This window comes from Chaetodon trifascialis, chromosome 11 (assembly GCF_039877785.1).
Source record: "Chaetodon trifascialis isolate fChaTrf1 chromosome 11, fChaTrf1.hap1, whole genome shotgun sequence".
NCBI lineage: Eukaryota > Metazoa > Chordata > Actinopteri > Chaetodontiformes > Chaetodontidae > Chaetodon > Chaetodon trifascialis.
Window position 1 is genome coordinate 23,788,027 of NC_092066.1, and position 12,040 is coordinate 23,800,066.

Genomic DNA, 12,040 nt, shown 5'->3' on the forward strand with positions numbered 1-12,040 from the left:
GTTTTTCCTCCAACCAATCAAGAGGATGCAGTCTGACCAATCAGCTGTCTGAAGACTGAGATCAGCTGATGAAATGAGTCAAGTCTGGTGTGCTGCTGCTTGGTTGGAAAGAAAACCTTCAGCCACTCGCCCTTTGTGGAATAGTTTGGACATGCCTGTCTTAAGCTCATTTGTAGTTTTGACAGACTGGATTGTTCTCTTCTGAAATGCCTTTCTCCTTCCCGCTCTGTCTCTGTAGAACCTGAACTTCACAGGTTTCAGGAAGATCCTGAAGAAGCATGACAAGATTTTGGAGACGTCGAGGGGGGCTGATTGGAGGGTGGCCCATGTTGAAGTGGCTCCATTTTACACATGCAAGAAAATCACACAGCTCATCTCTGAGACTGAGGTGCACACACGCTCCAGTTCACACGCTTCATTAGCACTGCTATACTTACAGTATAACTAAAGCAGGCTGGACAATGTCATGCCATTACAATTCAAAAGTAACAGGAAGACTTATTATCATTTATTATCAGTTAGGAAGAGAGCAGCCCTCAAAATTCTTTGCTTTTCAGGCGTTGGTAACAACTGAGTTGGAGGGTGGTGACAGGCAGAGGGCCATGAAGAGGCTGAGGGTACCTCCTCTGGGAGCTGCACAGGTCAGAGACACACACACACACACACACACACACACACACACACACACACACACACACACACACACACACACACACACACACACAGTATTAAGTCATAGATATTGCACATTTGGCACTGTCACTTGAACTGCTTCTGTGAACAATCAGAAAACCAAAGCCTGCTGTTGACGTGCTTCTGTGATCCTTTTATTGCACAAAAATCAAACTTTCACCCACAGGAAGTTCCCCTTCCTAACCACAACAGAAGCATGACTGACCAAATGCACCACTTATATTGTCAAGATTTATGACCACCCAGACATGGACGTTCATTGTTCCAACAGTTAGGCAAAACAGGTTTTGATTTCCTGGAGAAAAGAAAATTAAATGTGATTTTTTTTTTAACTTACTTTCTTTTCTATAACCCCATAAAAAACATCGATCTCTAAACTTCTTGTCTCTTTCCCTCCTCCCTTTCCTGTTCCCTCCTTTAACATCTGTCTGTCATTGGCATAAATTCATTTTTATTTTCCCTGGTGTGGGATCAATAAAGTTATATCTCCTCTTAAATGCTCAGTTTAATAACATCCTGCAGTAGTGCAGAGTTCAGACTTTATCCACACAAATAGACAACGTTACAATGTGTTTTTACACACCGAGGCCTTGATTTATTTCTTGTTTTGCTCATGTGTGATGCTTGCATTAAAAAGAAGTTGTGAGTGGGATTTCAAGCACACTATTAGTTTAATACTTTACTTATTTGTTTGTGTGCTGAACAACAAGCTCAGAGAAGCATCTCAATACTGAAAGATGACCCAGTTATGTTTTGCTTGTCCATTGTTTTTAATTCCACTGGCATAAATATGGTTAGCATTATTACAGTGAGCAGGTTTTGTTTATAGTTCAGCCTGTATTTAAATGGAGTGAAAATGTTGTCATTGTGCCATGTACCACCTCTTTGACAACTGGGCTGTTACAGTCTGACATGCTCATCAAACTGTACTGCTCTGAGGTGCTGACTGTGTCTCTGTCTGCCTGCAGCCTGCTCCTGCTTGGACCACCTTTAGAGTTGGCCTCTACTGTGGAGTGTTCCTTGTCTTAATTGTCACTGTGGTCATTACAGGTAAAACACACACACACACACACACACACACACACACACACACACACACACACACAGTCCTCAAACGAGAGGTGGAACATGAATTATGCATCTAAGAATATTTTGAGATTTCAAGGTTTGAAACGTTTAATCATCTAGTGACTCAGGTTTTACTTTACTTTCAGTATTTTGGTTAGCGTTGGACACAGCAGAACACACTGTACTCGAGTTTCAGGAAGATAAAACTGAAACACCGCATCAAGACTTTTCAATGCCAATACCTAAAAAAAAAATAAAAAAAAAAATAAAAAATTATACACACACATATATACGTGTGTGTGTGTGTGTATATATGTATGTATGTAAAAATTAGGCTTATGAAACATGAACTCTGCTGCCTTCTAAAGTAGTTCATACTGAAAGATCTGCCTCTCACCCCCTGCACTTTTCATTTTTCCTTGGTTTCTTTCTGTCATTACATCATCCCTTCTTTGTGCATGTCTTTGTCCCCGTCTCTAGGAGCTGTGGTGATCCGTAGCGCTGATGTTTGGCCTATGGTCAGGATCTACAGAGGAGGATTCTTGTTAATAGAATTCCTCTTCCTGTTAGGTACACACACACACACACACACACACACACACACACACACACACACACACACACACACACACACACACACACACACACACACTCCATGATGCTGAGTTGGGAAGCAAATTTCTGTGCATTCCATTCAGGAAGCCGATTTTAAGAAAACAAGCATTGTTGTATCCTGATAATATGTCAATAATATCCGCAACTGATATGCTGAGTTCAGACTGTGTGAACTGACTGACTTAATTTTACAGAAACAACAGTTTCAGCTACCCATTGTAAAGGATACACACATACACACATAGAGTGAGGTTGTCAAAAGTACTGATGCTTTTTCGATACCATCTGTTTAAAACGATACAATCTCATTATTTGATAGTAGACAGATCTGCAGTCAGATTTTCATTTAATTTTTTTTTTTGGCTTTTCTAGCCTTAATTATAGAGACAGCTGAAGGTATGACAGGAAAGGGGGTAGAGAGGGGACGACACGCAGCAAATGAGCCGCAGGTGGGAGTCGAGCATGTGGCCACTGCAGAGGACTAGCAGCCTTGATGCATGGGGCGCATACCCTACCAGCTGAGCTATAGGGGCACCCCATGTAGTCAGATTTTCAACCCACAAAATCAGCTGGTCCTTATCCATCACTGTTAACATTATTACAAATATGTTGATAAAAACCAAAAAAAGATCTGATTTTGTGTCCCAAGGACTTTTTGTTTTTACTGTGGTGTTGAAAGAGATATTGAGTTTAATACTAGTTTTGTATTTTGGAATCGTGACAACATAACAACACACACACACACACACACACACACACACACACACACACACACACACACACACACACACAAACACACAAACACACAAACACACACACACACTTCCTTGCCACCTAAGCTTCATGATTTTTATCTTCCAGGCATCAACACCTATGGCTGGAGGCAGGCAGGAGTTAACCATGTGCTCATATTTGAACTCAACCCCAGAAACAACCTGTCCCACCAACATCTGTTTGAGGTCCGAGCACACACACACACACACACACACACACACACACACACACACACACACACACACACACACACACACACGTCTAACAAACAAACACACACAACAAATGGCTCAAGAGTCTCAGCTCACATTAAGATGTGGAAATAAGTTGACTTTGATGCCATGAGCTTTTCTGTTAGTTGTTTTTTTACAGGAGCTCGTATGCTGGACAGTCGTTCTGGATTTCCGGCCTGAAGTGAAGTGTGTGTCTGTGTGTGTGCAGATTGCAGGTCTGTTGGGGGTGCTGTGGTGCGTCAGCCTGCTGTCCTGTCTGTTCAGTGATAGCATCCTGGTACCAATGCAGGCTAACCCTCTGGCTCTCTACGGCCTCTTCCTCCTCTTCCTCATCAACCCCTTCAAAACCTGCTACTACAAGTCACGCTTCTGGCTGCTCAAACTCTTGGTACCATCACTCAATTACAATTTATACTGACTTTATGTTTGTTTTTCTGTCACCACTGTTCATCTCTTGTGCGACTGTACAGTACATTTGATTTGGTCTTTGTAGTTCACAAGTTCAAGTTTGCTTGAAATGGTTTGAAAGATCCTCTATTCGACATCTCTAGGAAAAGAAGTTGCTCTTTCTTGCATCTAGCTTGAGTTTTTTGGCTGAGGAGCAGGTAGCCCATCCATAAGAAGTAATACATATTCCTTCCTTGTCCATAAAGGTCAATGAGGTTAAAACCGATGTGGCTCTCCTGTTTTTCTGTGCAGATATGGCCGTAAATAAAGGGCTGCAACTAACTTTTGAACTAATCAAATGATAAATTACTGGTTTCATGTAGGTGAGTTCTTCTGCTCTAAAATCAAAACAGAGATCAGCCATATATTCTCCTGCTATGAATGCTGGAATGCCGTTGAATGAGGGTGGTTGTTGAGGCTGGTGTATTTGTTGCCAAAGCTGAGTTTATCAGAATTTTGGATGCAGAAAATGTTGGTGCATTTGGTTGAACAGCATGATTAAGGCTATCAGGCACCACAGCAGTGTGATTTAAAATATGTTTGAACACCAGTTTAGTCCATCACAGCACCCAAAATACATAGCAAATCCAAGTGAACTCCCCTTTAAATCAATGAGTGAAAGGAGGAGGAGCTTTAATCCACCTTGACTGAGCATACAAACGATTCTGAAGGGAAACTTCTCCTGACTCTGACACTGTCCTCTCTGTCCCTTTCTTCCACAGTTTCGAGTGGTGACGGCTCCCTTTCATCGTGTTGGCTTTGCAGACTTCTGGCTGGCTGACCAGTTGAACTCTCTGGGGGTGGTTCTGATGGACCTGGAGTACATGATCTGTTTCTACAGCTTTGAGCTAGAATGGAAAAAACATGATGGACTCATCAGCAGTTCAGGTAAGACTAAACCGTTCAGTGGAAGCAGAATACCACAGCTCTGATCCATCTCACCTCATCATGTCCACACTGTGTGTGTGTCATTCTCTGCAGGCAAAGATGTGTGTAATTCCTACTCCTACGGTGTCCGTGCGGTGATCCAGTGTCTTCCTGCTTGGTTCCGATTCGTCCAGTGTTTGCGACGTTACCGTGACACCAAACGGGCCTTCCCTCACCTGGTCAATGCTGGGAAATACTCCACTTCCTTCTTTGTTGTCACCTTTGCTGCACTGTACAGCACACATAAAGGTACATACAGCTTTATGGAATACCCAGTACAGAGCGCGGCAGGCCTTTATTGAAGACAGACCTTTATTGTTGCTTGATACATTCTGGTTATTGTACAATTTCATCAGAACAAGAACACTGCTCCTGGAAAAAAAGTGATAAGAAAACAAGATTCACAGTCACAACTGGAAAAAACATTTTCTTCAGAAATTCATTCATTCCAGTTGCATCAAACAATTTAATGCAACACTTCATGCAGACATGCTTCACATTAAAAGCCTCCCAGCAGCTCAAAGGGTACAATTCTTTTCTTTTCTGGTTGGCTATGAGTCCATCAAGGTTGAATACATCCCTTACTCAGTATGCCGCTGATGCTTACTCGTGCCAGCATAATTTGAATGCCAGCTTTTAGAAAACCCTTCATGGTACCTTCTAGCTTTTACTCAGACTTCATCTTGGCTTTTGTTCCTGTAATTTCATTTTTTCATCTTCTATTTTCTTAACCATGCTCACTGCCACCAACACTATCGACTGTCAGCTATTCTTTAAGAGCCTTCTGAGAAGAATGTCTTAATCCTCAGCCAGCAATGTGTTATTTCCTCCTTTTCCCAGTGAGGCCTTGCTGCTTCTGGGTGGTCACTGTATATTTACTGTAAAGAAGCTTTCCTGTTGTATTGTTTTTTTCTCCATGCAGGTGTCTGGGTGATTAGAAAACCAATCTTTGACCTCACACCCATCTTTCTGTGTCTCTCTCCTCCACAGCTGAAGACCACGCTGACACCCAGATCTTCTTCTACCTGTATATCAGCTGTTTAGTAGTCAGCTCATGTTACACACTGGTCTGGGATCTGAAGATGGACTGGGGCCTGTTTGACCGCAATGCAGGAGAGAATACCTTTCTTAGAGAGGAGATCGTCTACCCACATAAGGTATTTCTCCACGCAGGGAGGAGCCTCCGTGTGTTGAGTTTGAGCCTTTGAATAGGAGTCTCTGAGAAAACTATCATATGATGACGTGTTAACAAATGTTGTGTTCCTCTTGTTCTCTGTCTGTCCCTCCAGGCCTATTACTACAGTGCCATCGTGGAGGATGTGCTGTTGCGTTTTTCATGGACTTTAACGGTCTCCCTCAGCACAGTCTCTGGGTTTCACGGCATCTCTGACATACTGGCAACTGTACTGGCCCCAATGGAGGTCTTTAGGTATACACAGTCACTCTGTTCTCTGACTTTTCTCTTTTATCCTTTCCTTCTTTCCTTTCTTGTGCTGCATTTCAGATACAGAATGCACCACTGCTCACACTGCTTCAGCAGCTTTTTTTCTAACTAACATGAATTATCATTATCATAAAATAAAATGTTGGATTTTTCATTGAAATATTATCTAATGATCTTGTCAATTATTGGAAGAAAACATTTTTTCACTCTATGTGATGACGAAAATGAAAATATGTGACCCCGAGTATGGAAGTAAAATTGGCCACTGACAGGCAGCGTTTCTCCTTCCCAGACGCTTTGTGTGGAACTTCTTCCGACTGGAGAATGAACACCTGAATAACTGTGGTGAGTTCAGGGCTGTCAGAGACATCAGCGTGGCTCCGCTCAATGCTGATGACCAGACCCTGCTGGAGCAGATGATGGACCAGGAGGACGGAGTCAGGAACCGTCAGGGCAAGAAGAGCTGGAAGAGGAGCTACAGCATGAGTCTACGCAGGCCACGACTGGCCTCACAGTGAGTGTTAACAACCGATGCAACCACGTGAAAGTGATGGGGTACTGCAGAGTGGGCATGGAAGCTGTAGATTTATAACAAATTTAAAACCTGTATCACAACTGGAGCCTGGAGTTTGAAAGAACTGAATTTAAGAAGGGTTTTCAAACATGCATTTCAGGTTGTGCACCCATACAGACCAGTAAGTGCCACAATCTCCTAATATTAGTTAAACAAAACAACACGTGCTAACCTTTGCTGTAACCCCACATAGTGTGAGTCAGTAGTGTAAACACTTTGTTCCTTTTCCTCACTTCAGGTCCAAGACCCGTGACACCAAGGTTTTGATAGAGGACACCGATGATGACTCCTGACATCAGGCCACGCCCCTCGCCTGGGTCCAGAATCTATTCAAAGGAGGAAACTCCACCTCCTAACCGAGGAATTACCTGGCGAGTTGGGCGTTGAACTCTCAACCATGAACAAGTTTGAAACTCTCATGCCTACATAATCCTGTCTCCAATGCATGAGCCTCTGCTTGGGTTCAGAGCTATTTCAAGGGAGGAACTTGCGCCTCTTGAACAAACAACCCAGCAACATGGTCATTGAACTCTTGCTCCTACCTTCAGTAATAACCAGGGGTAGGCTTGTCACTTAAACTCTACCTTACCCAAGCAGTGGGTGAAGAACTTCCCTTTCATCCACAGCCACCCACAGGTGGACTCTTTAAACACACCCACTCCTTAGCCATTGCTTGGGCTCTCCACAAAGCCTCAGCCAAGCATGAACAACGCAGCTAAATGGAACGCAAGCCGATCACCCTGACAGAAAGTGTCCCTGCTCCCTCTCGGTGCCACACAGCCCCTGCACAGGGAGCGGCCGACAACTTCAGTCCTACTGCTGATGAGGACCAAAAGGTTTTCTCCCCGCCTTTAGCTATTAGTCTCCACCTACACTCCCAGCATCCAGGTAACGCTTAGAGAAAAGCCTGTAAATGATGTACCATTCACACCTCAACAGATCTCAAGTCAACCTGTAATTTGGTCCTCAGAAGGATCCTAAAGCCCCCTTTATTTGCAATAAGAGAATGAGAACGGTTGAAAAGTATCCTCTTCCTCTTCTTTGGTGACTTTTCAGGCCTTGCGACTCTTGGTGTTTACACCGGCCAACAGACTATGCTGACAAATATTTGATAATGCCAATTAGTCACTGGCTTGACTCCCTTGCTCTTCAGCTTGCCCCTTCAAATCATCACAGAGCTGCCTACCTGCACCTTACACGCTTTAGAAACACACACACACACACACACACACACACACACACACACACACACACACACATACAGAAACGCACTTTGTTGGAAGAGTGAATTGGAGTGAAATGGCTGTTGTGTGTTGGCACACACACAAACAGTCATTTAATGTGGATGTGCAACACTGAGACCTTGGTAGGAAAACACACATACATAGACTAGTGATTATTTGTAACCATGGTTGTAAATATGAGACGGACCAAAGTAGGTGGATTGAAAATATTCAGAAATATCAAATACTCCTTAAAAGAAATACGAAGTGCTGAGTTCAGACTGTGTGGAACAGCAGCTGGAATGACTGTTCAGCTCTGGAGCTGAGAAGGAAATCTAACTTTTGTTTCCGGAAGAACATGAAGGTCATCTTAATCATCCAGCAGGAACTCCCAGTCACCCTGTGTGGAAAGAGCATACTCCCTCTGGAAATGGTTTTGCTGAATGTATGCCAGCTTTTTCATGTATGTATGAGTGGGAGAGACGTCTAAACACCACCTGTCAGTCCACATCTTAAACGAGTCCCAAGAAATGTTGATGCTGCCCCTGAATCTTGCTTGAAAAAATGAAGACTTTTGGTTAATGACTTTCATCTGTTAAACTGCTTCATTGAAATGCCACAGTAATGAAAAGGGAGGAGGTCACCTGTCTGTCACATACGGGTCCAAACTGTCCCAATCAAAGGGATTTGAATGTTGAATCTGGATGAAGCGGCTCTTCCAGCTGCTGTGGTGGTGCGGAAGGATCGTGTGGGAGTGAATCTGATGAGTTTACACTCAGGAGGTGTGTGCTGGAATAACTCAGGTTCCATAAACACTCCAAGTGTTGGTTTAAAGAAATGTTACCTCAGTGGCAGAGAGAACCAGGACTTTATTTGGTCTGTTATCCCTGATTTCCTCTGCTTCCCCGTTAAGGCAAACTCTTTCTCTTTAACATAAATGCTGTTTTCTTTCATCTGTTAATTCCAGTCCAGTTACTTTTCCATTTTTCCCCAACCGTTGCTGCTCTGCCATCAGTGAAACTCACCACGTGCTGCAGAATTCTACATTACATTAAAGGTATTCCTGCCCTTCTGTTATTGGGGGGCTTTTAATGTGGATGCATCGACAGGAAGTGTTGTGTTTCATTGGCTGCAGCTTAACATTGTTAGGAAAAATGGAAAAGACAAACTTTGAGTTAATTTTCTTCAGTGGCCAGCAGTCTTCGGGGCTTGGCTGTGGTTTGGTGTGTTTGTCTCCATCAGTAAGGGGGTTGACACAGTCACCATCACATCACCTGCACACTGGTAAACTTGTGTCACAGACAGTTCATCGTGTGGCCACACTGCAGTCACTGGTGTCAGTCTGTGCCACCAAATCATTCGAGCTACAAAATGAAACCATCTTCCATCGTTGGGTGAAGACAGGTAGTTGATTACACTGGAAAATGTTTTCTAACAGAGCGAAGATACGAGTTTTGTGGCTTTTTGTTTTTCACATTCCTAATGTGGTTGACACAGTGATGCAGTGTATGGCTGGTTGGTCACAATCAGCTCCTGTTGTGATCTGAACTGAACTGAACTGAAAGTAGAGGTTCTCTTTTGGCTTTATTTTTTTCTACTCATTGGTTTTATGAATCAGCCATTTAACACAAACATTCTGCTTCCTTGTCATGAATTTGTTAATAGCTTGAATAGAGTAAATGAGACTGACTGACTGACTTCTGAAGTCCTTCAGAAATCCCTGATTGAAGTCTGTTACCTGCCAGCAATAAGTCTCTCAAGAATTATGTGCACTTTACTGCCAAACTAGCATTTTAGTTCTAGTAGTTTTAGTTTTCATCACTTGTTTCATTTTTTTTTTTATGGAGCTTGTTAAAATATACAGTAGAACAACTACTTGAGGGCTGAGAGGTGAAATCTATCAGTGTTTTGGAGAATGCTTTATTTGGGTATCTAACATGAGAAAATGCACTGTTAATCTGTTACTGGTCTAACTAGCAGGGGCAGCAGAGTTATTGCCAGTTTAGTCGTTACACATGCAAGAAGGAACAAACAGTTTGTTGAAGATGTTTCTTAATGTTAGAAACTTGACAAGCTTCTTGTGCCAAGTTTTGGATTTTTAAAAGGTCCCTGAGCTGAGTTACTGGAGCTCACGTTCACCTGTTTTCCTCATGTCCACTATCATCTCTTACTGCATGCTAACATTCCCATACTGTCAGCTTTTCTTATTGTGTGTTGGATTTTTGCTGTTTAGTAACAGCAGATACAAATACGTTACATTCAACATGATGAAGAACATTGTAGGCCATTAGTAACATTAGATATATAATGTCTTATAAAACAAGAATAATGATAAAAAGGAGCAATATTTGATAGGTCTAAAGAAGTCAGGGCTTTTTTATTGGACGTGTCCTGTGTGAGCTGTGGGGAATGTGTTCATCTGTAGAGCTTCTGATTGGCTGGACGCTTGTTTGACGCAGCATGTCTTGCATTTCCATCTGTTTGACAGTTGAAATAATCACATTTCCTGGTGATTTCTGATAAGTCCCACCGATGTGTCAGTTGGTCGCACAACATGAAACCATGTTGAAGTCTTAGCCGGATCATCTGTGCTGGTTGCAGATGTTTTCAAAGATGCAAACACAGCCAGTGAGTTTTATGGTTTTGTTCTTTTTATTGCACCACACTTTGAGTGTTGTCTTTATGTAACTATAATTCTTTCTGCACCTTGACATGTTGATGATCTACACTATCATTCCATACCATGCAGTTGCACACAGCTCAGCCCCTTTGTTCTCTCTCTGGGTTCAAAGCAGCAGCTTTAAGGCCTGCTGACACCATAATTGAATACAGGAAGAGGGAGCTGCAGTGTCAGTTCATTACCATAGAATGGGTCTAATCAGTGAATTAGCTTGTGGCTCATTGAGTTCTACTTTGACTAGTGAATTTATGGCATTGACCAATAGCAAGCCCTTTTGACAGTGCTGACCTTGGAGGGGATGGAGATTCTTAAGTGAAGGAAGCTGTCAGCTTATTTTCCATATTTCCTATGCCCAGATATTTTGCGTTGTAGTCTGGCTGTGCCACATTGTGTTGTGACCGGGCCATTAAGGTGCTACAGTGTAGGTAGCTGACAAGGTGACAATCAGTCTATGGCTGTGCAGGAAGTGGCTCAAGGTTCATAATAACTTCTGTGCCCATCCAGGACGAAGCTATAAACTGAATAAGCTTGAATTGGAAAATGTTGATCTTAATAAACCCACCCATCCATTTTCTATGCCGCTTATCCCTTTCGGGGTCGCAGGGGGGCCGGAGCCTATCTCGGCTGTCAACGGACGGGAGGCGGGGTACACCCTGGACTGGTCGCCAGCCGATCGCAGGGCACATACACACAACCATTCACACTCACACCTAGGGGCAATTTAGAGTCACCAATCAAACTAATGAGCATTATTTGGTCTGTGGGAGGAAGCTGGGTTGCCCGGAGAGAACCCACGCATGCACGGGAAGAACATGCAAACTTCACACAGAAAGGCCCGACCTGGGCACGCGCACTACCTGCTGGCCACCGTGCAGCCCATCTTGATAAACATTGAGCTGAAAACAACCTCCAGGTTTATACTTTAAGTCTTAGGTCTTGTAAATTGGTGTAAAATCCCTCAGTGGGTTTACAGACCAGGTGCAGCTTTCCAAGAATTTTCCTGGAACATTTGTACATTTGTTCCTTGATACATCTGCACAGATGTTGCTTAGTATAAATCTGAGTAAATGAGTAAAAGTGGGGAGGAATTAATTTTGGTTCAGAAAAAGCAATGAGTGTGACACAAGGCATCATTTCAGAAGTGAACTGCCTTCAGCTTTCATTTAGTCTCCCTTCCAACAATGAATGAAGCCCCTCTGAGATTTGCCTTTTCTTGCACCACTGGGGGTTCATCTCTCTCTCTCTCTCTCTCTCTCTCTCTCTCTCTCTCTCTCTCTCTCTCTCTCTCTCTCTCTCTCTCTCTCTCTCTCTTTCTCTCGCACGCACGCACGCATGCACGCACGCGCACACACAGCTAGAAGC

General features: G+C 43.2%; 1 protein-coding gene across 1 annotated transcript in view; it reads left to right on the forward strand.

The window, feature by feature from the left end:
- Positions 1-11,214, forward strand: part of LOC139338519 (xenotropic and polytropic retrovirus receptor 1 homolog) — a 41,176-nt gene extending 29,962 nt beyond the window's left edge. Inside the window, exons 5-16 of the mRNA XM_070973603.1 lie at positions 239-388; positions 558-641; positions 1,662-1,743; positions 2,242-2,331; positions 3,238-3,335; positions 3,592-3,771; positions 4,553-4,718; positions 4,812-5,006; positions 5,748-5,914; positions 6,047-6,186; positions 6,494-6,715; positions 7,014-11,214. Of these exons, the coding sequence (XP_070829704.1) occupies positions 239-388; positions 558-641; positions 1,662-1,743; positions 2,242-2,331; positions 3,238-3,335; positions 3,592-3,771; positions 4,553-4,718; positions 4,812-5,006; positions 5,748-5,914; positions 6,047-6,186; positions 6,494-6,715; positions 7,014-7,068 (1,629 nt within the window). The 3' untranslated portion in view covers positions 7,069-11,214. The remainder of the gene's footprint in view (positions 1-238; positions 389-557; positions 642-1,661; positions 1,744-2,241; positions 2,332-3,237; positions 3,336-3,591; positions 3,772-4,552; positions 4,719-4,811; positions 5,007-5,747; positions 5,915-6,046; positions 6,187-6,493; positions 6,716-7,013) is intronic.
- The last annotated feature ends 826 nt before the right edge of the window (positions 11,215-12,040 follow it).